This window comes from Zophobas morio, unplaced genomic scaffold (genome assembly GCF_036711695.1).
Source record: "Zophobas morio isolate AGI-343-1 ecotype UQ-CSIRO unplaced genomic scaffold, CSIRO_AGI_Zmor_V1 ptg000007l, whole genome shotgun sequence".
Lineage (NCBI taxonomy): Eukaryota > Metazoa > Arthropoda > Insecta > Coleoptera > Tenebrionidae > Zophobas > Zophobas morio.
In genome coordinates, this window is record NW_026972112.1 from 11147939 (window position 1) to 11175391 (window position 27453).

General features: G+C 37.0%; 3 protein-coding genes across 3 annotated transcripts in view; 2 read left to right on the forward strand and 1 right to left on the reverse strand.

Moving 5' to 3' along the window:
- The first annotated feature begins 5215 nt into the window (after window positions 1-5215).
- On the forward strand, window positions 5216-16181 carry LOC135124553 (cartilage oligomeric matrix protein). Its single transcript, XM_064049711.1, has 11 exons — window positions 5216-5552; window positions 10388-10558; window positions 11264-11487; window positions 11539-11731; window positions 11795-12217; window positions 13698-13798; window positions 13846-14061; window positions 14146-14843; window positions 14896-15071; window positions 15119-15856; window positions 15908-16181. The coding sequence occupies exons 1-11, from the start codon at window positions 5231-5233 to the stop codon at window positions 16015-16017; spliced, it is 3372 nt and encodes a 1123-aa protein (XP_063905781.1). The 5' UTR covers window positions 5216-5230; the 3' UTR covers window positions 16018-16181.
- A 107-nt stretch (window positions 16182-16288) lies between these two features.
- Window positions 16289-18031, reverse strand: LOC135124101 (uncharacterized). Its single transcript, XM_064048971.1, has 2 exons — window positions 17032-18031; window positions 16289-16969 (listed from the first exon to the last, which is right to left on the reverse strand). The coding sequence occupies exons 1-2, from the start codon at window positions 17848-17850 to the stop codon at window positions 16529-16531; spliced, it is 1260 nt and encodes a 419-aa protein (XP_063905041.1). The 5' UTR covers window positions 17851-18031; the 3' UTR covers window positions 16289-16528.
- A 2447-nt stretch (window positions 18032-20478) lies between these two features.
- Window positions 20479-27453, forward strand: part of Sha (shavenoid) — a 50288-nt gene continuing 43313 nt past the window's right edge. The window contains exon 1 of the mRNA XM_064049712.1: window positions 20479-20629. The gene's annotated coding sequence lies outside the window, so the exon portion shown is untranslated. The remainder of the gene's footprint in view (window positions 20630-27453) is intronic.

The window sequence follows — 27453 nt, forward strand, 5'->3', positions numbered from 1 at the left end:
TAGGACTCTAGTAGGGTGTAGGGTCAACAAGAGCACACAGTTTTAATAAAAATTATGCAGCGGCAACGGCACCAGAGCGCCATAAGAGTGTGACGGTCGAACTATGTAAATTTCATTCTAGAGCACAGCAAAAATACCCATAGGGGGCGTTGTAGCGCGAGCGGAGTTTGGGGTTCCCGGTCGTGGCTGTTCTCCTACCCACGACGGTGATTCTGTCTATCGCAAGCACTGCCGCACAGCAATTATCTACTACGGACATGCCGTACGAGCAGGCCGTTACGGTCGCAAACTCGCAGTTGGGTCTCGACTATTGGGCCAAGTTGACAGCGTTACGTCATCTCGACCGTCCCAGACTTCTGTACAAAACTGCATCTTTTGTGCAGATGGCGCGATAAATCCCGCCAGCTCGACTAGAAACCGCGCACTCCGCTTCCACCACGTGTTTCTGTGTTATTTAACCTCAACTCCATTTATATGTTCAATTCTTAGGACTCTGATATTAAACTACATCTGAACAAGTGTCAAAGTTTCAAAAAGAGCAATAAACAACATTTAAATTCGCCATACAATCTTGTGAAATTTTAAACAACAAATAATTCTTATTTAAGATTAAGATTGGACATCAGATAACTTACATGATGGAAACATTCATTAACAAAATATTTACATGAAAGAAAACTAGCAAAGATTTATAAAAACAAAAAAAAAAAGATCTGATGTGAAATAAAACTTGTGCAGATAAAAAGTTACCTGAGTTTAGGGACTGCAGAGCATGAAAGTTTACCTTCAATTTAAATTATACAAGAAAGAAAATGATTCAAGTTAAAATTGTGAGAGAGAGAAAAATTGTATGCAAAGCTAACAAAATTACATGAGTTTAATATTTGCCACACTTTATCAACGATTCAAACAAAGAGTTTACATTATATTCAATTATGCCACACTTTATGAACGATTCAAACAAAGAATTTATATGATGTTACATTATCCCATGATCCAAGTGATTGGTTACTTAAAACAATGTTAAAATGAATGTTTTGAGGGTTTATATCGTGCACTTTATCCCAAACAAATGACATGATAAATAAGCACAAAATGCATCAGGCGTGCCGAGGGAAGTTCCTCGGTGATGTAATTATTCAGCGTTGTGAGAAATAAAATGTCTCGGTGATGTAATTTGCAACGTTGCAAGATAAATGTCTCGGTGATGTGATGATGATAACGATGATAACTGCATAAGGAGATAAATCGTTAATCCTCCCGTCAGTATTTCTACGGTCTTTTTCCACAGTGAGGCAATGTTAGGTTAATTTGACTGCCGTAAATGAACCCTTAGGGCCGGTTTATCAATGCGCAGTTAAGTTAAAGTAACTGGCAGTTAAAGCTTGTCTGTGAGTTAACCTGTTTATCATTACCCGCTAGCTCAAAACTGGTGGTCAAAGTGCCTGATAAATTAACTGACACTTCAAACTGTCAGTTAAAGCGTTATCCACCAGTTAGTGGCAACATAACCTAACAAATCCAAATAAATCTGTTATTAATTTAACAATATTTTGATGAGGACTATGTTGTGGAACAAATTGACAGAGAAGATGAGAAAAAAACTTATTATTAGCAGATTATTTTCCAGGTCTAATGTAGGTACCAAAAATGAAAAACCTATCTAATAATACCGCGAGATCGAAAAAGAAATTAATCGAAGTTGGCCATGCTCCATGCACAAGCCGTTTGTCGTAATTAAAATTTTTTTATTAAATGTCAAATTGACAGTTTACAATTAGAATTATGACACCTAATTTCTTTTTCGATCTCTCTGTATTTATTTATAGGTGTACCTACTTGTTTCATTTTGAATTTCCAATACTTTTTTTCTAATGCTAAATTTTGCTTTTTCATGATTGATCACGTGAAACGCGATATACAATCGTTGAATACCGAATGCGGATCGAATCTGATGGAACTTTCAAGGTCGGGGTAGTATTGAAATGACCAATCACAACTCATTTCCAGTGGGGTGAGCGTTACCAACTTAAGAGAGTAACAGCTAAACTTCGAGCTACGTAACTGGAAGAAACATCGTGCATTGATAAACACTTTACCTCCGTTAACTGCTAGTTACCCTTATCTGACAGTTACTTAACAGACACTTTTAACTGAGCATTGATAAACCGGCCCTTAGAAACGCATTCATAACTTTGTAAACAAAGGTGAATTTCATGAAATCTCATAGCAAGTATTTATCTAAGCAAATTCCTGATTGTTAAATTGCGTTAGAACTAGTTAACGATTAAACTCCTAATATGAACTGTAAATTTACAAACAATGAATTAAATTTACACGTGTTAGCATCGGTAAAAAATTGGCATTTCTCTACGCCTATTGGGGAAACTGGTATCGTCGTCGTTACGATTTATTCCTCCCTTTTATTCCCTACCAAGCTAACTAAACTAACCAAGCTAACTCACTACGTTGTTACACTCACAACAAATATACCAAAAGTGATGCTTTCACCTCCGTCTACGAAGCAGCCATCTTATTCCTACCAACCCTCTAACTAAAATCCCCAGCAGGACTACCCACTACCCAAAGAGCTCTAACATGCACATGGTTGCCTATGTTTTTTGTTTGATTTTTTTTTTCAAATTCAAATTATTCGAATGTGATTTCGCGCCGTTGTTAATTTTTTTCAGCGCAAAATTTTAATTCAAATTCCGTCACCACAGCACTAATTAGAACCGACGAATCGGCAAGATTTTTGAAACTCTTTCTATACACTTGGAATTACAAGGTTTTATTCTTTACATTCTTAAAAAAAAAGATCTAAAGTTATTTAGACACGATTATCTTCGTACTTTCAAACAAAGTCAATGTCGACAAGGATAGGATTCGAACTCACTTACAAAACTTCCTTAGCTTAAACTTGAGAAATAAAAAAAAACTTATTACCCAAGGCTCTTTCAAGCTTTTTAAAAACAAAACAGTAGGGTTCTTCGAGATTTTTTCAAATTCTTTTCAAATTAAAACTGTATTTCCAAAATTTCAGGACATTGGGGTAAGTCGTACTTGGTTTCATCCATAAAATAATTCGCTTCATTAATTAATATTTTTGAGGCACTCTTCGCAAGTATTCTAATAAACATAAATACACTGACAAACCACATATATGCAAATGCATAATCTTCTACATATTTTAGACAGGCGGAATTTATGCAGCAAAATTGAAGTTTTTGAAAGAGATAAACAAAACAATTTTGGATTAACTATTTACCAGGTGAAAATAAAAAAGTTCCCGTGGGAAATGAATACGAAAAGTGGACTCTGGATGCTAATAATAAAACTGTTACAAAATTTCATTGTAAACAAGTGTAAGAAAAAAAGGTATATGATGGGATCGAACACGTTTTGCAAGTCTCTGTGCTCGGCGTTGTTTATAAATTTTTGTTGAACTTTTTACGTAAATTTAGATACCTAGGGGAAAACTCAAGGTGGATTTATATACCACAAGTGCAGGAGATATTATTGTAAAACATTTAAATAATACTCATACACAAACTTTTGAGATGACGTCATCAAATTGTTTCTGAGGATGATCAGACAAATTTTTGTTAGCGTTTTATTCATAATCATAACATACAACAGTTTCGGAAACTATTTATTTAATCAAAATCTGGACAGACATCGGACGGCAGACAGACAGATGGAAACGGGCGACCTATTGTTTCGCACTTTACTGCCCATGCCACGTCCAGAAAACAAAGTTATCTATTATTCTGTGCGATCCTCAGCGATTTTCCATCGTGTAAAGGCGGGTGTGCAAGAACAGGAAGTGATTAAAATGACTGGACACACGAGTATTGCTTCGAGCAAGTCCCATTACAATGCAACGCAGAACATCATCATAACATGACGGAAAAAATTGTCTTTAAGTATATTTAAACAGAACTTTCTTCCCCCTTGAAATACAATCAATCATATCCAGTTTTTTAGACAAGTTATAAAATTTGATTTTGTTTTTATGACATAAATCAAAACAAAGGTTTGTGTGGACTGTAAACCACAGGTAAAAAAATATATTATGCTTGTGTTCCAAGTGAGTGTTTCATAATCATAACAAAAATTGATCTTTTTTGAGTTGAAAAAAAATTAATTGCTTCATTTCTCTTTTTTTTTTTTAGTCAGTCTGTGTAAAAAATATGAATACACTGACAAACTACAAATATAATCTTCTAATATTTTGCACATTTTAGACAGGACTTATCAATAAAATTTTGAAATGTCAAGTTTTTTGGCGGGATAAATTTTGCAGTTTTTAAGTTACAATATAAATTGTTGTGAAACAATTTTTATTTCTTTCCAGATGTTTAGGATAAAAAATCAAGGCAATCATAAACCGCTAGTATGTTATTAGGAGTAAGTTAGTATGTTATTTTATAAAATTTAAATATCATTTACTATGTAAAATTTTCATAATATTACAAAATTTCACAACAATCAGTCCGATGATTTCAGAGATTATCTATTTAATAAAATTACCAACAGACTACAGACGAAAGACCATAGATGACAGACAGAGGTAAACGGAAGAACTACGTATTTATACTCATGGGTTATGAAACGTCGAGCGTTCGAGAAGTAAAAATGATAAATTACGCGATTAATCCTCTATGAAGAATGGATGGTACCACAATAACCAGTAATATATTTAATTTCAATAGAAGAATTGTATCTCTTTGAATTCACTGATGTTGACTTATACATATTTTAAACATTTCTTCATTCGGACTTTATGCTGTAGATTCCTTCGCCGTATTTTTCCAGAGATACTCAAATGTATATTTCCACATGTTTAGTAATCTCTTGTTGCGTGTATATTTAATGCGGAAAGCACTTGATTTTCCGGTCGAGCCCAACCCCACTGACCCAACTTCGCCAAACCCACGGCTCACGCCTCGTCATACCCGTCATAAATCCGACCTTTACGAGCAGCCCCATCAGCCATCCGTCATCATCTCGCATTTGCTCTAACCATCTAATGAATCACCCGTCGCAATTAGGCAAATTCGAGCCGGAATGGTCAATCGACGCACCCGGAAGACTTCAATTGATCGATCCCGATCGGCCCACGTCTTCCACAATTTCACCAAAAAATCTCGGAAATCTCTCGCCGCTCCCAAAATTGGGCAATCTCGCTCTCGTCGCTTCCCACATCCACGAATCGGGCGGGATGTAAATGGAGATCTGGCGCTTGCACCGATGCGTCCAGCAGATGTTGTTTATGGTAATGTGTTTTTTCGACGCTTTTTCCGAAATTTATGCGTTCCACACACCTTGGACAATCACGGATATGGAGCACGTCCAAGATGACGAAACCCCACGCTCTGGTACCAATAAGTCCAGCCGAGAACACTTGTCCAGTCGCGGGCTGGGCGCCGAGTCGAGTGGCGGTGTTGTGGTGCTGATAACTGGAACTGAAGAAGAAGTGATGAGGGCCGCGGCTTGGCTGCTGCTGTGGGGCGTCGCGGCGCTGGCGGAGGCGGTGGCGCTGGATGCGAGTAAGAGATTTTGGGGGGCGGCGGGATGATGGGATTCGATGCGGTTCGTTCGGGTCTGACCCATTTGGTGCGCTCAATTATGTATGTAAGAGTGAATTTTTTATGTGTTTTAAATGGTTGCCTTGAAAGACGATTAATTCCACCCCCACGTTCTACATCTTTTGGCCTTCAGTGCGGCGATTATGTCGTTGTTGCTTCATTTTGTTCTATTGAGCTGTCAATGACTAAACATGGTGGTTTTCGGTTTGTTGATAGTTAAGAATAAAAGTTTGGAAATTTGGCGTTTGCGACCTTTCTGGAGACAAACATCGTTATGGATATCTTTGATTCATATGGATGCCGTACTGTTTTTCTGCGATTTGGGTAAACATTTTTTTATGGGGTCCCCTTGTATCTCCCATTGTTTCAGATATTACAGTGAAAAAGTTACTACCTTATATAATTTTATATACTGGAATTTAAAAAAAAGAGTTCTTCCAAAATTCCGCACTATACCTACTATCTCGAATTTGTTGACTCTACAATTACAAAAAAACAAAAAAATCTCCAAAAACTAAAAAAAAACATGCAAACATGACAAAATCAGCAAACCACCAGAAAAATTATTTGAAAATTTTGTCTCTAGAAGTATTTATTTTGTTTAATACTAACGATTTCAAAACATGTCAAAAATCTTCATTAAATTGAATTTTAAAAATCGGATGTTTCTAAATCGAAGATTCAAAAAGAGAATATCTTTAATTTAAATTCTCTAAACTCTAAATAAAACTTGAGTGTGGTAAAAAATTACCTCATATAACTTTTTTTGAGAAATTAAAAAACAAAAAATTCAATGAAAATAATTTTATCCTGAATATTTTAACCTTTCTTAAATTTTCGAGCTCCTAAATTTATTCAAAATTTTAAATAACCGTATTCAAAATCTTTAATAAACATATCTAAAGTTCACCAATCAGCTTAATCAAAAATCTAAAAAATTTTCGGAAAAGGACAATCTGGTGTCCCAGATTTCTTGATAAATATCAAATGTTCTGAAATGTACTGAAAATCCTGCAATAATCGTAGCATTTTTGTTATGGATTTGTTCAGCGTAGATGTCGTTAAAACTTATGAAAAAATTCGTATTTGCACTGAAGTGATCCGTTCAGAAAATTATTTTAACGTCTATGAGGCGACTGCTTTTCAAACTATTCGAGTTCAAAATCAAATTTTTAAAATATTTCAAAATTTCTCACATTTCATTTTGGGGAATCTGGAAAAACGGAATTTTTAAAAGAAATAAAGTTGTAAAACACTTCTGGAGATCTAAATCAACGTCGAGATTTTTTTAATAATTTTCCACGCTGCTCCTAAAATTTGATACATCAAAAATTGACCTAGAAGCGAAGTTGTCTAAAAAAACCTAAAAACAATTTTAGGAGACACATTTCGATGGGCTAAATCGAAAAATACAGCGTGCTGATGGTTCTGGACAAAGATTGCAGGCGAATATCGAAAATTCAGCAGCAATCGTAACATTTTTTTTTTAACTTATTTAGTGTAGGTAGATTTGGAAAAATCGAGTGGTCAAAAATTTGAAAAAAAAATCGTGTCATCCGCTAATCAGGAAAAATAATAATCTAAAGTCGAGAAGACGATTGGTTTTCAAAATATTCGGGTACAAATTGAAAATTTTAAAATCTTTCAAAATTTCACACATTTGATTTTTTCATAGAACACTTCTGGAGGTCAAAATTAACAAAAGTTCTTTGGTGAGCTTCGACGGTCCACCGGGAAAAGTACTTAGTGAATCCAAAAACTAGAAAAATTTGTTGAAAATCTAAAAATGATTGAAAATCCTTGAATTTTGAAAATATTGACTGATGCTTTAAAAAATATAAAATGCTAAAAATCATAGAAAACCTGAAAAGATTTAATTACTAATAAGTCACAAAGTTAAAAAAAATAAAAAAAAAAAAACCTTAAAGATTTCATGATTTTTTTTTCTGTGATTATCTGTACATTCTGAATTTATTTAAGATGTTAATGAAATTTTCAGGTCAGAAGATTTTGGAATTTTTAAAGTCTTAAAAATATTTCATTATAATTAATAGGAACCGTTAATTTCCTTAAGAAAAAAATTGCTGAAATGGATGAATTTTTAAAAAATCCTGAAATTGTCAATATCATAAAATTTTCCAGTTTCTACACACAATGGCACTTAATAATTTCCAGATCAAAAAGATTGTTTTCTTTTTTTTTAAATCCATTAATAAAGAAAAAAATTAATAAACAATTTAGTTTCCGTTTAGCTTATCATTGAGTCATTTGCTCTATTTTGATGTCTTTTACCAGACAAATCTGAAAAAAACATTCACTGTACCAAAATAAAATTATGTTTTTGCATCAGAAATAAACACAATTTTAGACAAATTTTTGTAAGTTCCAGTTTCCAGTACTTTAAATTTTTGTATTAAAAATAGGAATTGTTGTTGTTGAAGATTCAGCAAAACACATGTCAGTCCTGAATCATTAAATTTTCAAAAGGTCAAAAATGCTGCTAAGCTCAAATAATTATTATTCTTAAATATTATGAAGAAATGACAGTTAATGAAAAAAATATGTAAATCGTCTTTTTAAATGACATTAAAAATATGTAATTAAAAAAAAATATATTTTTATTCGTCGAAGAAACTTTTGTTTTATTACTTATTATTTATTGCTTATTAGTTATGTTCAGATGTATTTATAAGTTCAAATGTTAAACATAGTGATTAAAACGAAGGTCACTGAAAAAATCCAAATAATGTTTAGATTTTTCTAATATTTTTTAAAGTCACATTTAGTATCACATTATAAATAATATGTTGTCAGTAAACAACACAAATAACCACACTTTCTACGAACATCCATTCGTCAACATTAAATTAATTTTATGTCCTAATCAGAGTTGATTGTTTATGCTAAGAACCGCATAAAAATGACTTTATTTTTCTTCAAATAATCCCAACTTTCCATAAATGCGACAAACACCCATCAAACGTGATTACCCACAACAACCTGTCCTAGATCCTCTTACGTAATCTCCTTAACCAATATACATCTGAACATAATTTTGCTTTTTATTGTTGTTTTACAATTTTACGGATACCTCCAGCACGCTAAAAACCCATCACCACCCATAAATATTTACATTATAATTGTTTTACTACCATATGCCGCCCCACATCGTCTTCTAGTGAAACCAGCGTGTCCATAAAAAACAGTGTTAAGCAAGACGGTCGCCAATGACAAATGCCATGTTCGGAAAAATATTTTCACCTCTTGACCATGCGTCCATCGATATTCCTCAAACTGACACGGAAATGTTGGTTTTTAACACACGATCCCGTTGTCAGTAATCAGACCATATTTGTCGCAGCGACAACTAAAAAACGGTATGTTGCAGCGACCACGAAAGAACTGAGAGCGTTTTGTCTGGTTACGGAAAAATATAAAGTTACAGACCGAGGGGCTAGTGCTTTTCAATTTAATAACTACTAAGATGGCCCCTACACAGCTACTTTTTAAGGAAAACACCCCGATTTTCAAGGGTTAACAGAAAAGCAGAAAAATCGTGAAGACTCCCGTTTTTAAGATATATTTTAAAATTAACATTTTTTAAAGAATTTGCCCGAGTTTTCGAACTCACCCTTTTTTTAGAAAGTCAAAATTCGGACAAAGTCCTCATGAGCGAAGCGAATTTTAAGAAATATATCCTGTTTTATCAAACGTGAATACGGTTTCGGCCAAGAAAAGTTACCATTTAAAAACACTTAAAATTCGTCTTTTAACCCTGTTTTTTCTGTTGGGGGCATTTCAGCATATATGAATACGGTTTTGGCCATGCAAGTTCGAACAAGCCCTCATGAGCAAACCGAATTCACCGTCATGTCTTGTTTTTTTAAAGTATATTTTAAAATGAACATTTTTCAAAGATTTTATACTGTTTAGAATTTTGTACTAGTAGCCCCCCTCAGAACACAACACATTTTTAAAGCTTTTAGCCTGGTTTTCAAAGTAACTTGTGAAAAAATTTAATTTTTAAAGAATTTGCTCGGTTTTTCAAAATCACCCTTTTCAAAAAAAGTCAACATTTCAAGGAAAATACACCGTTTTTTCAAACAAGAATACAGTTTGGTCCAAACAAATTTTTCTTTCAAAAACACTTAAAATTAACATTTTTCAAAGATTTTACCCTGTTTTTCTGTTGGGCTACTTCAGAACTTTAGCCTGGTAGATGCATGTTTTCAAGTTCAGTTCGGATTGCAGAGTTTTTGTTCGGATTAAAGAGGCATCGACTTCAAATAGCCTCTGTTCGGATTACTGGATGTTGAGACAATCGTTAGTTCGGATTATAGAGGTTGTACTGTATTTACAAAATGAAATATGATTTCAAAATTTTGAAATTGGTCAAAATAAAGTACCTCGGTCGTGTGTCAGGGGGGGCAATTGCACCCATTGCCCCCCCCCCCCCCTGGATCCGCGCCTGTTTTTAAATGGTAACTTTTCTTGGCCGAAACCGTATTCACGTTTGATAAAACAGGATATATTTCTTAAAATTCGCTTCGCTCATGAGGACTTTGTCCGAATTTTGACTTTTTAAAAAAAGGGTGAGTTCAAAAACTCGGGCAAATTCTTTAAAAAATGTTAATTTTAAAATATATCTTAAAAACGGGAGTCTTCACGATTTTTCTGCTTTTCTGTTAACCCTTGAAAATCGGGGTGTTTTCCTTAAAAAGTAGCTGTGTTCTCAAGGGGCCATCTTAGTAGTTTAATATGATAAAATTCTTAAAGTAAAACAAATTTCGTTGCAGCGATCACAAAAGAACTGGAAGAAGTAGTCAAGAAGGACACTTTTATCTTAACGCTGAATCATGTGAAGGCAAAGAGGAGGATCGTGCACGTTGAGGAAACGCTGTTTTCCGTGGATTTTCCGGGAACTAAGCAAAAGTTTGCCCTGAAGCTGGATAGGAAGACAAAGAGAGGTTTGTAGGGTGAAGGACAGGGTTGTGTGAAGTTTTTTTTTTGTATGGAAATAAGATTAACTCTCTTGTAATTATTGCGAGGCAATTATTTTAAAAATATACAAAAAGTATTGTTTGTCAAAGTTATAAAAGCGGAAATTTTCAATTGTGAATTTTTTTTTTTAATGAGTGATGATTATCCAATCTGATAATGAGTAAGTAGTAGTCCCTTTTATAATTAAGTAGTTGATTTAATTTTGGAAATTCTATATTTTTGATTTTGAAAAAAGATACAAAATGCAAGAGTATTTAGAAAATCCTTGCAGAAAAAACTGTGAACACATAGAATACAAAAAATACCAAAGATATAAAACATACGCAGAAAAAAAGATACAAATCGGATGCACCGAATAGTAAGAACACGAAGGATACAGAAAAAACAAACATATAAAGCACACAAAAAAAAAACAACGGGAACAACGGAGACAAAAGAAATATTTCAAATAGTTAAAGAAAGACAAATTATCCTAAAATCCTAAATATGAAAACTCAAAAATCCCAAAATTTATTGCTGTTTAAGCGTGCTTTACATTTTTGTTAGCAAAATTTCTTACAAACAGAATTATTCCAGTTGCCAGTAAAGAGTCCTCTATAATTCACAAGAGCTTCCATCTTCACCCAAATCCAAAATTTTCTCTAGCATTTTACTCACTCGCACATCAACAGTGATCGTGGAGACCTTAGAAGACGGCCGCCACCGCAGCCAGCATTTCACAGTGGACACCCTCCACGAAGACAGCACCATCCGCTCCCTTATCCTGGAAGTTAACCAAACCCAACCTGGCGCTCACGCCACCCTCTACCTCAACTGCGTATCTTACGGAATGGTGGCCACCCCCAAGTCCCTCAGAGACATGTACGCTTCCATGGAAAACCCCAAACTAGAAGTTGTAAGTAGCGCATGTTGTCGTAGCGCTGTCATTCTGTCATGCTTCCGTTAGTACCGCGACAAGAAGTACCCCATGGCCGTGGAAGGCCAAAAGGACCTGAGAATGATTTTGAGCAAAAACGAGTGCCCTCTTCTCCCCGAAGACGACTATGATGACTCCTTCAACTTCCTGAGGGACGAACCCATCATCGGTGCCCGCAAGGACCATCGTGCCGACATCCCCATTTTGGACAACATCGATACTAGTAAGTGTCTCTCCTTCCAACAGAAGTTTCGATAAAAAAATCGATAAAATAATAATTTCGCAGACGCCCTGTTCGACGTCATCAACAAGCTCATCATCGCCGTTAACCGCCTCGACAAGGAAATCGGGCAGCACGGGGTGATCGTGGACCACCTGCGTCGCCTCATCGAGGAGTGTGAGCTGTGCAAGCGCCGCTCCCCCGATGTCGTCATCCCCCGGTGCTCCACTCACAACCCGTGTGCCCCTGGAGTGCGCTGCCACGACACACAGACGGGGCCCCGATGCGGCCAGTGCCCCGCGGGCTACATCGGCAACGGCTTCGAGTGCCGGCCCGGTCGCACCTGCAGGGACAACCCGTGCTTCCGAGGGGTGGAGTGCTACGATACCGAGCAGGGCTTCCGCTGCGCCAGTTGCCCTCAGGGGTACGAGGGCAACGGGGAGTCGTGCCGTCGCCGCAACCCCTGCGAGTTCAATCCCTGTGCTCCAGGTACGTTGTACCCAGATGAGTAGATGCTTGTGTGACTTAGTTGCCGGAACGCACTACCTGTAGATAGGCTTTCAGCACGTTGGCTTCGGTGGGACGAAGTCAAAAATATTTGGCCAAAATTTAGAATTTGTTTAAATCAGTTAAAAAATAACTAAATTATTCATTAGAATATATAATATAAAAACTTTAATATCTAAAAATGTTTAATAGTCGTTAACAAAAATTATTAAGTCAGTTATAACAAACAATAAAAAAACAAAGAAATAAATACCCTACTTTTAAAAACAAAATTATAAAAAAATAAAAACAATTATAAAGTCTTGTACTTAATATTATAAATACGTATACTTAATTAATCACTGTCAGGACCGTAGATTCCGTTTCCACATTAAATTTTTCAAAAAGTGACGGGCCTCAGATGGATTTCTGGTATAGACCATAGAATAGGATTTTCTATGGTGTAGACTTTCCTTAAAGACATTATTCAGGGACCAAATGACAAAAGAAGTTTATTTAAAAGATCCTAGTTTTTGTTTTATTAGTATTTTCGAATATATCTTCATTTCTAATTTCTTGTGCTTCCTCTATCAACTGTCCAGCAGGAAGCAAAACCGATAGAATAATAATGGTCCCAGGAATAAGAATTTTATGTATCATTTCATAGACATGTTGAACCATCCATCTGCGACAACAAAATTGTTGCTTTTTCAAAGGCATTTATTACCTAATTTATACCAGACGGGGTTGCGTGGGACTTTTTTATGTCACCGCCAACCTACAAAGTATATTGACCAAGTGAAAAAGTACTTACTTTGAAATATAATTTCAAATATGCCGAGGAGAAACGTTTAGTGCAGGTACTATTTTCCAGAAAGTGTTCATTTTTCTCTATTTTGGCCACGTATTTTCAGTTTCGTCTCACTGTGCGGCGGCGCTTTCGCCGGAAACCGCACAGAGCTAAGACCTCTACACTTAACATGTGACTAAAACTACACTGAGACGTAGATACGTCATTCTCAAACCGCTACAACGGGACGTAGTACCGTACGGTACTGATGATTGGCTCAGTTTTTCTGTATTCCAGGGTTCTGTAGATGTTTTTAGCTGCGTTTAATGTGTGTGGATACATTAATCTCTGTAACAAGCTGTATGTTCTCAATATAGTTGGTTTGAACTAAAGTTTTTGTTTTATTTGTTTCTCTTTTGATAGGGTGCGTGCCCGTTTGGAGGCACCACAAACAACCGCACTCCACCAGACCGTACGCCAGATATCCGTATTTTTAAAGACGTAATCGAGGCACCATTAACCCAAAATATTGTTAAAATGAAACACGGTAACTTGCACACGACGCACCACGTAGTTTTATTTAGTGTAGAGACGAAATTAGCACTGTTATAGTACGACCTCTGGAGTTTTTATTTTTTTAAATAAATGTAGCAAAAATCAGCTTTTGGTTATTCATGACCACTCCACTTATAGGAGTAAGATGTTATCCCACCGAAGAAAATCCTTTTTACCGGTGCGAAGGCTGTCCGGCCGGGTTCACAGGCAACGGTACTAGCTGCCACGACTTGGACGAGGTAAGGAACAACCCACCACTAATCGCAACCTCTACCTCCCCTTCCAGTGCGACTTAGCTCAACCCTGCGACGAGAATGTGGAGTGCCAGAACCTTTCCCCTGGGTACCGCTGCGGAGCGTGTCCGCCAGGCTTCACCGGCAGCCGCGGCAGCCAAGGCGTCGGCCTGGAGGAAGCCATGCGCAACAAGCAGAAGTGCGTCGACATCGACGAGTGCCGCGAAGCGGCGCCCTGCAGACAGAACGCCTACTGCGTCAACACGGCGGTAAGTTACTCCTTTGAGCCGGATCGCAACTCTCGTGTTGAAGCAAATAACCGTGAACATGCAACTGACAGTGAATACTATTAGGGCTCCTACCACTGCGTGGAATGTGCCGGCGGTTACTACGACCAGGTCTCCGGCACCTGCCGAGGCGAAGGCTACTGCCCGAACGGTATCCAGTGCGACAAGAATGGACGCTGCGTCCAGCACGACCAGCACACCTACGCCTGCGAGTGTAAGGTGGGGTGGGCGGGCGACGGGCGGGTGTGCGGACGGGACCGGGACTTGGACGGGTGGCCGGACGTGCAACTGCCTTGCCGTGACCGTCGTTGCAAGAAGGACAACTGCGTGGACGTGCCCAACTCGGGGCAGGAGGACAGCGACAGGAACGGGGTGGGTGACGCGTGCGACAACGATGCTGATAAGGACGGCGTTAACAACGACGACGACAACTGTCCGTACGTTCCCAATCCGGATCAGAGGGACAGCGACCAGGATAAAACGGGAGACGCGTGCGATAACTGTCCGTACGCTTTTAACCCGAATCAGAGGGACGTGGATCATGACGGAAAGGGGGACGTGTGTGATGAAGATATTGATGACGACGGGATAAGGAACGAGGATGATAATTGTCGGACGACGCCAAACAGGGATCAGAGGGACTCGGATAACGACGGGATCGGGGATGTGTGCGATAATTGTCCCTCGAACTACAATCCGAAGCAGCTGGATTCGGATCGAGACAATATAGGAGATGCTTGCGATGTTGGACCCGACCAAGACCAGTAAGTACTAAAACCGTAATTCGTAACAAAATATATCTACTTATTTTTACAGCGACGGTATTAACGACCACATCGACAACTGCCCCACAGTCCCCAACCCGAATCAACTGGACACGGATCGCGATGGTAAAGGGGACGCTTGCGACGACGACAAGGACGGTGACGGCATCAAAGATTTCATGGACAATTGCTACCTAGTGTACAATCCTGACCAACTCGATTCCGACGGTACTGCTCCCACGCAAAGACCAAACGGTATTAATTCTTGATTTTAGGTGACGGCCGAGGCGACGCGTGCCAGTGCGACACCGACAATGACACACGCTGTGACAACGTCGACATTTGCCCCAACAACTCCCTCATCTACCAAACCGACTTCAGTAAGTACCAGACGGTAGTATTGGATCCGGAAGGCGGTTCTCAAGTGGATCCTGTATGGGATATCTTCAACGATGGTGCAGAAATCACGCAAACCCAGAACAGCGACCCGGGTCTAGCTGTGGGTAGCGATAAGTTCGAAGGAGTGGACTTTGAGGGCACTTTCTATGTCAGTACTAACGTCGACGACGATTACGTCGGGTTCATCTTCGGCTACCAGAGCAATAAGCAGTTCTACGTGGTCATGTGGAAGAAGAACGCCCAGACGTACTGGCAGAGTACGCCCTTCAGGGCTGTTGCGGATGCGGGAATACAGATTAAGTTGGTTAATTCGGAGACCGGGCCTGGGCAGATGTTGAGGAACTCGTTGTGGCACACCGGAGACACCCCCAACCAGGTGAAGTTGTTATGGAAGGATCCACGCAACAGGGGCTGGAAGGAAAAGACGGCGTACCGATGGTACTTAATCCACAGACCGAGGGTCGGGTTGATTCGGTTGCAAATTTACGAAGGAGACGCCAAGGTTTCCGATTCTGGGAATATTTTCGACAGGACACTCCACGGTGGAAGATTGGGTGTGTTCTGCTTTTCGCAAGAGATGATTATTTGGTCAGATCTGGCCTACAGGTGTAATGGTAAGTGGCGGTCTTTGTCTGGTACTTTGATGGAGTTTTGTTGTTTTATAGAACGTTTGCCTGAGGCTATGTGGAACGAGTTGCCGAGACGATTGAAGGGTGCAATTGCCAAAGATATCAACAGAGCACACCGGGTTTATGCGGGGAATTCCTACCAATAGTCGTACCAGTCGGTACTATCTTGCCATAAGAGATGTGTTCTTTTAGGTTAAGGCTTACAGACTAATTGTGTGTTTTTGTACGTACTTACCATGTTCAGAGATGTGTAACGTTAATGGTGTTTAATTGTATTATATGAATTGTCAATAAAGATATTAACATAACATTTGTGGTATTAAAATTTTATGGGACCGTTAAAACTGCTTACACTGGGTAAGTGGTAATTCTAAAGTGACGGTAGATCTTTGATGAGAGGAAGAAAAATATCCTGAGAAATGTGAAAAACTGTTTATTTTGGTTTAATTTTAACACATATGAAGTTTGCTGCCGAAATAACTGCACAGTTTCTGCAACGGATACAACGTTTTAAGGTTTTATGAAAAAAATAAAGTTAATACAAAGATAAATATTTTTGTTAAAGCTCACGTTATTTGCACTAACAGTCAGAACATTAACTATACATAGTTAGCACAGCCTTTAGAATAGTTAGTAAAATGGAATATCATCTTCAGCTCATACAAGCCCATTGGCTACGCAATATTTTGCCACATCTTTAATCTTCCTAATAAAATCGTCATTCGGAGGTCTAACAAAACTTTCAAGAAACTCCTCACACGATAAATCTTCCACATTAGCGTTCGGCCTTTTGCTAAATTCCAGCGACAGAATTCCAAAATTCAAAAATGTAAGAGCCAATCCAAACTTTGCGTATTTTATCCAATGTTCCTGTAACTTTTCGTACGAAAAAAAATCGTCGGCGTCGCATTTAAATTCCTTGCAGGACGTTGCCAAATGAATATGATACTCCTTGAGAAAATCTTCTAAATTACTGAGATCATCAGACGAACAATTCGTAAAGAAAAACACAGCCAGATCAAAAACAGGAGATCCAAATTTAACCAGTTGCCAGTTGGTGAATTTTGCTCTTGAAACAGCATGGCTCTCTTCGGCTTTCTAGAAAAAACGACAATAATGCAATCAAAAATTATGTTATGTATACTTGGTTGCCTACCCACCTCATAACAAAACAGCATGTTTGTGGTGACATCACCGTGAACCACAACCTCACCATCTCTTGAACCATTTAACACATTTTCCATGAAATTGTCCACTTCCTCGTCAAATTTCTTCAATTTCTTGGCTACCCCTTCATCGCTGAAGAACTTCAAAGTATTCCTCAAATTTTCGTGAATGATTTTCAAGCTGTGTTTATTTTCCAAACCACTTAAGTATCCCCCTTGCAGTTCCATTTTGAACCCCTCAAACTTCTCCGGATTTACCTTCCCGAAAGCGAAACACAGCGCGTGAAACCTCGCAAATTCCTTCAAAACTGCCACAACGTGTTCTTTCGTCAGCTCTCCAACCCACTTTTCATATCTGGGCGTCCACTCTGACCCATTATTCCTCACAATGATGGCCTCTTCTCCCTCGTCCAAACTGGCGGCTATCAAATCCGGCGCTCCTTGGAACCCCTCCTCCTTTTTTGCCCCCGCATCCCGCTGAAACTCCACCAAGTCCACCAAGACCGTGTTGTAAAAAAACGCTTCCCTCGCGAATAATCTCTCGACGGGGATGCATTCTCTCAGTTTTTCGTTTTTGGGGGAGCTCTTCACGCTCACGTCTACGATGTCAACGAGGCAGCCCTTCCGGCACACTACCGACAAGGCCGTCAGTGCGCAGGAGGTCAACGTTTTGTCTGTTAGTTTGTCAGTCTTCAGGGTGACTCTGATGGTGCTGTAACCTACCCTTATTGGCACAGTTTTGATGATGTTGGTGACGCGCTCGTTGACGATCACGTCCGGACACATTTTGCGATAACTTTTGTAGATACTCATTATCTTTGAGTGCGTGAGGCGTGGTTTTGACGCGTCGTTGTTTTTATTTGGGTCGGGTATTTTTGTTATGTAATGGGATGTTGGATGTTGGGATGCGCTGTTTGGGCTTGGCGGTAAAAGGTGGGTCGCGTGGCGGATTTGAAAAAAATGTTTGTTTTGGGAGCGACCGATTGTCTGGGAACGAATAATTATTTACTTTAATTGCGGTTTATGATAAATAAAGAGTGTGTATAATTGGTTGCATCCTTTCAAATACGAGAGGTATAATACATTCTTTTTTTAACAGACGTTCGTTTTTCTTTGACAATTTTGTTATACTATTAAATATTATAAGAGAATTCGGTTCATATTTTATCAAACTTTGTTTTATTACAATATACAAGGAACTTAACACGTAACCGACATGTGACGTCAAAGATTACGATATTTTAGAATTAGTTTAGAAGCGATTAAAATAAATGATTCGTTTTTGTTCCACAAATATTGAAAAATTAGAAAATAAAATATATAACAAATATTACTTTTTTCGTTCTTAAACGATTTAGAAAATTTATAATGTGTCAATAAATTCATGCACTGAATGTCCTAGTTCACCCAGTATATTAATCATTGAAAAGATTCTTATTCAAAGTTGCTTACATCGTTTTGACAAAACAGTCGTTTCGCTACAAGAAAAGTGTTTTTATTAGTCATAAAATGAGGAGATTTCTTCCACGATTAGCAACCATCTGCTGCCTATATCATGTTTTATGGAATTGCCGATTTGAATAAAAATTCCTAAGCGGAAAAGTGCGATTTTTCGTCTGTCCAAGGTGATAAATCACCACAATAAAGCCATAAAATAAATGTACATCTGTATACATCTGATCATAATCGCGCTTGGAATGAAAGCTGTCACAATGTTGTGCCTTTCTTGAGAACTAATAAGCGTATAGTCGGGGAAATTTTGAATAACAGAGGTAACTTTTAAAGCCGACATAGAATTACCATAAAAATATTAACTTCTGTCAAATAATGTTTATTACCCGTCTATTACGAATAAACACCTGCACAGGAGCGACATGAAGCGGCATTGAAAGTAGGGCCAGACAGAGAAGGCGTCTTTTAGATGATTACTTTGTAAATGTTTAAACTATTTGCGTTTTATAGAAACAATGAACATTTGGCAATTCATCTGTCTGCAGTCTATCGTATATATCTTTATTTTGTTCTCAATTGGCATATACTTGTTGCGTCATATGATGTCCCGCATGTACCCCTTTTATTGCTTCTTTCTTCCCTTCCGTTGAAGATGTTGATGCCTAGTACGTACTTGGATCATAACCTTCATCTTAGGGGTTCCGAGCGTGTTTTTCCTCTTGTATGTAAACAGCAGCAAACATTAATTTGTCCTATAATTTTTTATGACATCTAAAAATTAACTTCGTCCTCAACGGGTACTCTTGGTAGTACGAGATTAACATAATTCATATTTTAAGAACGGGTTTATTTATAACCGTGAGCTAGGTACTCGCAAACTTTTATTGCGTAGCTTTATTAATAAAATCCTGAAAAATTGGGGTCGACTAGTTGTTTCTTTATGCGTAGTTTTCCGATTTGGACAGTAGTTGGTAAAAAATTTTATTCCTGCTGATATTTTATTACGACTATTATCTGTCAATAACTTACACATTCTATTTGAAAGGATGTACACTCTGACCTATAATTTCTCTAAACAAGTACACGTACTACGAAGTAGTACCGCCACAAAAATTATCGCACTGAAAAAAATTGTAGATTTTTTCAATCTGCTACGAAATCCATTTAGTTACATAATCGGTACTCCTATACACGGAATAAAATTAATGAACACCTCGTTAGAACATGATGTAAGTATCTACAATTACAATCGCAACAATAAAAAATAACGAACGTAAAAATAATTTACGGCTGCACACACCACAATCTGAACTTATGTAAATCCCGGAATTGAAGGTGCCGCAGAAGGCGTACCCATAGGCAACCCATAACGCATGTCCTAATAAATAACGAAACTAGATCAAAAGCAGTTTTAACGGGAATATAATTTACAATATCAACATTAAAGCGAAATTGAATTCTCAAAAACGCTAATCCGACGTTATCGCATTATCATAAATTAATCCCTATATGAATAGTCTAGGCGGAGCAGGTCGTATCGTTTTTCATTCGGCATAATTTAATATCAAAATAAATCAAAACTGCGTACTTTGTATTATTAAAATGAGAACATGAGCAACCTAATTGAAAAATAATTGACTTAAACGTGCGCGTTCTAGTTAGAAAGTCAACAAATTAATTAGCCGTCCGGTCGTACCGCAGTAGTACTTCTCAATAAATCCTGGAATAAAACACCGTCCACCCGTGGTGCGAAAATTGGGTCACTTATTTATGGCGCCTCTCATTTTTCTTCTTCGCTTGGTCAAAAATCCAGGCTAATCTTCTGGAAAATTTTTTCTTCCTGCCCACCATCCGCCGAATGAATGAAAGTGTCCCGTTTCCCGCTGCTTCTTCTTCGGTGCTTCATGCTGGCCAGTTCTTCGCACATTCTCTTCAGTAGCGGCTGTTGCAGCACCAGCTTTCGAACCCACTTCCGAGTGACGTGAGTCTCAAAGACGGTTCGGACGGCGCGATGACTTCCGATTACGATAACTTGTTCCGGCTTTTAAAAAACTGATTTTTGGTGGTGTGCGTTGGTACTTTGGCGTTTTGGAAGGTTGTCGGTGGGGGTTGGAGGGAAACTGCTTCACATGGAATAAATGTGAGTTTTTTGTTTAATACGTTAATTATAGAATTGTTGTTGTTAATTAAACTGTTTTCAAAGCGGTGATTTAAAAATTTGTCAGTTGCTAATTGCATGTTATCACGGGTTTAATTGCGTTTTAAGTGTTGCGTGAGGTTTATGTTGTGTGATTTTATTTTGATTGTAATCTTTTAAATTAGTTAGATGCAGCAAACCGTTTTTTTTTGCAATATAGTCGATGTAGAAATAGCAGAGAGGCATATAACTATAGTTCAATAATCTTATAAAAGCACGCACATTTATTTATTTTTTAATTATTATTATTATTTTTTGTCAAGTAGTATATTATTGGATATTTGAATCGTAAAATAATTTTGCTGTAAGTTACTTCAGGTATCAAATTTAAGGGTTTATAATAAGTAAGTTTTACTTCTTTGATTTTTGGCTTGATGGTATCTTTGTTGTCTATAGAAATTTAATTTTATCCTTTCTTAAAATATTTAACACTTCAGACGTCTCTGATTGTTTTTCGAAGTTAGATGTATTTTGTCAGTAAAACAAATTCGTTTCAAGTTAGAACATTTATCTTAGAAGAGCATCTGCCGTTATTTGCCTAACTCAGCAAATGTTAACATTTATATGCTCAATCTTGTTCCAGTGCCAATAATACTTACGTCTAAAGTCAGAAACAAACATGTTCAGTGCTTCTTTAAATGGACGTGAAACAGTCTTTACTTTAAAATGTCATAAAATAAAAAAACAATGTAAACAATTAAATACTTACTTCCTCATAGAGATTTACGGATTAGCAGATTGCTAATGTTAAATTTCAACCCCGAAAAAACTTTGTAAGATAACATTTTAATAACATTTGGTTTAAAGAGCAAAGTACGATAAGCGAAATTTTTAAATTACTGATACCTGAAATCACCATGGCTCATAAACCTTTCCACACTTACTGCACGGCTTTGTGAATCCTGTTTTTTTTTGTCTAGAATATAAATTGGAAATGCATTACAATTAGGCCGACGTTAGCAAAACCGTTGATAAAATCAATCTCCACATTCTAGTTTACCAGTGTTAGCTATATATGGTAGATTGTCTTTAAAAATAATTTTGTAGTTATCTTGATAACAAGTTAAAATAAGTAACGTTTGATCTTATCGCACGCACGGCTTGTAACTTCAAATGTCCCTCAGGGTTCCATATTAGGATATTTGCCGTTTACGAATTTCATTATCGACGTTGAAACGTAAGATTTACAGCACCAGTAAAAATTCCTCCGACACTGATTTGTCACGAACCGAGTTGAACTTATTGCTTTTGTTTAGCAAAATGTTTAAAATGCTTTAATTTTGCGAACTTATGTGACGAATTTATGCAAAATTATTAGTTTTTGTAAATATTTTCCTGTTATTTATCATGAACAAGTAAGTTGGAACATTCAAATTATACTGTTAAGAAACTGCAGAGAATCACTAGAAATAAAAAAAAGCTTCCGAAGCTTTTGGGCTGTTCTTTGGCAAAATGGCGTATAAAAGCGTGTAATAAATGTATATAATTCAATTACGTTTTACAGTTAGTAAAATTCCTAGCATCCCCGGGTTCCAGTTTTATAGTTTAAGTTCTTTGTTCACAGACGATTTTAAATTAAATATATCAGTTCCACAATTAAAACGGTACGCACATTCTGTTTTATCTGTTATGTCCTGTAAGGTAAACAGTACTTTAACGTTTTAGTAAATTTTAAACATCTGTTTGATTTCGTCTCAGTGATACGCCAATGGTTTTATCCTTTTCTTCTGGTATACATCGATTTTATGTTTCCACTTGACGTTGCAAATGCTTTCGTATTGTGATAATAGTGTATCGTCACGGAAATGTTACTTTCAATGTAAACAGTCACGTTCAAAACAAGAAGCTCACGCCTGTTAAAGTTCAAGTCAGAAAAATAATCTTTTATTATTATTAAAACTTTACACGAAGAGGCTTTTTTCAAGCGTCAGTCAACTATCGTTTTTCCACACGGTGACCTTAGTCACAAAGGTCACGACACAAACAAGGCAAAATGATTCGAAAATCCAATAAATTAGCCATGCAACCATCTAGCGAAATTATTCCTCGCACACTTCAAAGTCGGTGTTTTCGTGTAGTTATTATATTTATACATTGCTTAATTAAACAAGAACAAATTTCGACTTATTTAAATAAAGTCGATTTCCCATGGTACACCCGCTTGGGAAACGCCATTTAAACGCGAAACCGATAGTAGAACACCGCGATTGTTGTTTATCGAACCCCAGCAAGGTCGCGCAATTAAGCTAAAAAACTTTCTTCGCGCAATTAATCAAAAGTGACTGCACGCTTACGCATAATCGAAGATTATCGCTTATTAAATCCCGCCTCACTTTCAACAATCCGTGCCCGCAACACAGGAAAAAATCGCTTCCTCCGGATCGCAATTGCACAAATCCTATCGATACAATGCGACTTTCACGATGGCCCGATTTCTCACAGCTGAGAAAAAACTCGAACATGTGCACAATTTGTCAGGAAGTCGAAGAGAAAATCTACGACTCATCGAACAGAAAACCAACAGATCGAGGTCTCGCAGATGAAAGAACGGTCACAGTGGACGCTCAGAAAAAAGAAAAGTTTCGCACGAAGGATAAACCTCAAAGTGTCGAAAAGCAAATTTCTGCGCCATTCTTTCAGCTGACAAAAAAGTAATCTGATAAATTGCGATGTTTTCAAAGCTAATAAAGCATTAAGAGGATCATCGCGGTTAATGAAGCGGCTCGGTGAATGAAATGGCGGAGGTCCTCATTTTTGCCATTCCGGTGAGTTTGAAGAGATGCTTGGGATTGCGGCGTGACGGCGATGTCGCAGGAATTGTTATTGATGTTTGGAGTCCGCGGCACGATGCTGGAGTCTGATCAAAGAGCGAGGCGGGATAGCATTTGTCGAGGATTGTTGTAGAGTCGATAGCAATGTGGTTTTAGCTTCCGACGTTGAACTGTCAGGGGTGGCGAAGCATATTATTTAAATTTTAACTTTAAACTCAATTTTATAGTAGGTAGTATTTACTTTTACAATAACTAGTTGAAGCCCGTGGAGAAGTCTGCTGAGATTCAGTACGTATAATTAAGTTAAATAGTTTTAAACATTAAATTAAAGTACAATAGTTAAAGAAACTAAATGCATTAGCATTATAAAATCCATTTAAACGTATATAGGCAAATTAAGTATAAAAAAAATCCACAATAATAGTGAACACCACTTAATTATATCTTGTTATGCACGTTAGAATTAAGTTTGTAACTTGCAATATTATTTTTTACATACATATATTAAATATTCATAAATATAGAATGCCGGAAATGCTAATACACTTAACACTATAAACTGGTGTCAACAGTTTTCTCTATAGCCGAGACATGCAATGACCCTGATTGCATTGAACTATTTGTACACTTCCACCTTCTATTACTTAACAATGACATCTATAGTGTTTTTTCAAAGCAGTATCATAGGCAAAAAGTAATATTTGACTTTTCATGAAACAGGAGAATCATTGATGGGCATGGCGCGATACCATAATAAACTTTAGAAGACGTTTGAAAATTATACTTCTTAATAGGGATTTTCAAAAAATGATGACGACAGTTTGCAATCATTCTCATTAATATTATAATTATGAGTTTTGTTGAGTAAAATACAATGGGATACGCACTCAAAAGTCTTACTGAAGTTAAGAATGCTGGTAATTCTAAATTCAGTATTTTCAAGACAATTATTGTTTATATGTATGTCTACAAGCTTTAAGAGAGCACCTCAAGTACTGCGTTGGTTATTTTTTGCCTTCCTTGTTTCTTCTTAATTTAGACTTACGCAATTCTGTTAAAAATTGGAAACTCCTAGGAAACTTTACTTGAGACCTAGGCAAGCCACGAGTTGTAACTATTTTCTGAGGAACTGCAGGATCTGACAGTTCAGTTAAGAGCTTAATGAAATAACTAAATTCTGAATTTATGTCCATTGGTTGTACAAATCTCGAGTCTATCATACTAATAATAAACATTCTATACTTTAGTGATCGTGTCATAAGAGTTGCTAACATTTGTAAAAATACTGTCTAAGCACAGTTTTTTAATTTACTTGAAAAATTAACAGTAAATTTCAACCATAGCTTAGTCAAAAATTGGTCAAAACTTATTTAGACAGAACTTCCCTGGCCCCATACAATATACAATCGAACAAATAACAAAAAAAATTAAAAAGTTAATTTTGGGCCACCATTTTCTAAATACTTGTTTCCGGGTAGCCTAAACCGTCCGGAAACAAACTATTTCCGCCTTATTAAACCGCAAAAAATATATGCGAAGGAGAGTCCGCAACTGACTGTCACTTTCAATTCTTATTGCCACTCTGTTATATCAAGAAATTAGAATTTTCAATATATAATACATTTACGTGAAATGTATGTGCAAAAGCTTACGTTCTGGCCTTGTCATGCAAATAATTATTATTTTATGACAACCCTTATAAGTAAAAAATATTTTATTTTTATTTTATTTTTATTTGATTTTTTATTTTCCAACGGGGTTACACCCAATTACAGGAAAAACTAAAAATTAAAATTAAAAATTAACAATAACAAAAAATATAGAGAAGACAAGTCATAGAGCAAAAAAATGATCTAATATTACTTGAACGCTCCTCAAGTACAGTCGTACAAATTTAGCTTTTATTTTTTGTTATAACTTCTATAATTTAAAATAAAGATATGTGTGGACTGTTAAAGCACACGTAAAGAAGCATGCTAGGCAGTAGCGTAAATAAAACCTCCGTAGCCCATGGGGCGCGGGGCGTTCGAAGTGCGAGGGGACGCAATACGCACAGATGCGGACGGTATGAAATATGTTTACAACAGGTAACCAACAGGCAAACAGCTTCTCTGGTGGGAATCGAACCACACGTTTACCGCGTGCCGGGCGGGTGCTCTTATCACTAGACTACGGAGGAGCTTATCTTTTCTCCGCTTACCAACGTGTTATTGCGGCGCCATAACTGAATATAGGTATTAAGCCCATACTTATTTTCAGATGTTCATAGTTAAAAAACGGTCCGGCATATTATCAATACATACTTAACTTCGACAGTTTATGTTTATGTCTCGAAAGAGTTCGACGTTTAAGCACGTGTAAAATTCGCGGCGGCAGAAAATAAAACCTAAGGCTAAGCATATGTTTCTAGTGAAATTGGAAAATGTTCCGAGCAACATTTCTGCAAGGAAGCGTTGATCAATTCAGCACTGCATTCTCAAATTGCCTAAAAAATTGGGTGTACCGTTCTTGATTTAATCAATAAAAAATTGGCCCAAAGTTATTTCAACAGAACTTCCCTCGCCTCTGAAATACAATAAAACAAATTCAGCTTTTTCGAAAAATTATAAAATTTGGTTATATGAATTTTATTTTTTGTAAAAACCCTTATAAGTTAAAATAAAGATATGTATGTAACGTTAAAGTAAATGTAAAGAAGCGTGCTGAAAAATGAATTTTCCCTTAACAAAATTTTGTGATGACGTCATCAACATTTTTGCAAAGACACGTAAAGTAGTCCAAGAGCTATAAGGTTATATGACCATTATAAAAGTAGTTGTCCGCAAATAAATATCCTCTTTGTGTGGTTCGCACTAAGCTTACCGGTTGGCAATAAATCGTCTTCTAAACATTTCTTGCTTTGATTTAGATATTTAGTGAAAGTCGCTCCTGAACGAAACGACAACAGCCGGTCGAGATGCAGTGGACCCGTTATTTACGGCCCTAAAACCCTTTCTATTGTAAACAACTTAACATCGACACAATGGGATAATTTTATGATGGCCATATAACCTTATAGCTCTTGGACTACTATATATCACTTTGGATAGGTGCAGTGTAATACTAATGATAACAGTATTGTATTCCCAAATTTTCGGGGAAACGGAGTGAGCCGTTCCCGATTTAATCACTTTAATTTTTATGAGTCGCCCTGTATAAGAAATTTAAAAACGTTTAATGCAATGATAAATCACAAGTATAGACTCATCGTATTTTGTAGATTTTGGATAGAATTTATTCGCCAAAATTTTGAGATGACATCATCAGTTTTTTGGGAAGGGGTAAACGAATAAATTTTGCTTAACGATTTACCACAATTACGGCAATCTTAAAATATTTACAAGATTTCAGACCAATCGGTTTTGCAGTTTCAAAGTTATATTGCAAAATATTATTATCTAGTTTTGAATTTTTTCCAAAAATTCTGGATGTCTCGGGTGAAAATTCGACACGGATTCACACACCATAAGTGCAAGAATATCTTATTTTATGAAATTAAAAAAAAACTTTCTACTACTATAAATTTTTGAGATGACGTCATCCCATTGGTAGTGGGGATGATTATCCAAATTTTAGTTAGTGTTTAACCATCTACATATCATTCCTAATATACATACAAAATGTGACACCAATCGGTCCAGTAGGTTCGGGGATTACTTGTCCAATAAAAATGGATACAGACACCAGACAGACAAACAGACAGACGGAAATGGGAGACTACTCTAGAAGTCATGACACGTCGAGAAAATATGAAAGTGGCAATTTGGCCGATGGACTCGATTACTATACTTCATTAACTTACGCTCGGGAAGTAAAAAACTAAAAGGCGGCCGGGAAACGGAACCAGAACCCTCCATGTGCAAAACATAACGTCTCCCTACAAGTTCATTAATCAAGCTTACATACGTTGCTACGTATTATTTGACTAAAGAACAAGAAGATTTAAACAATAAAGAA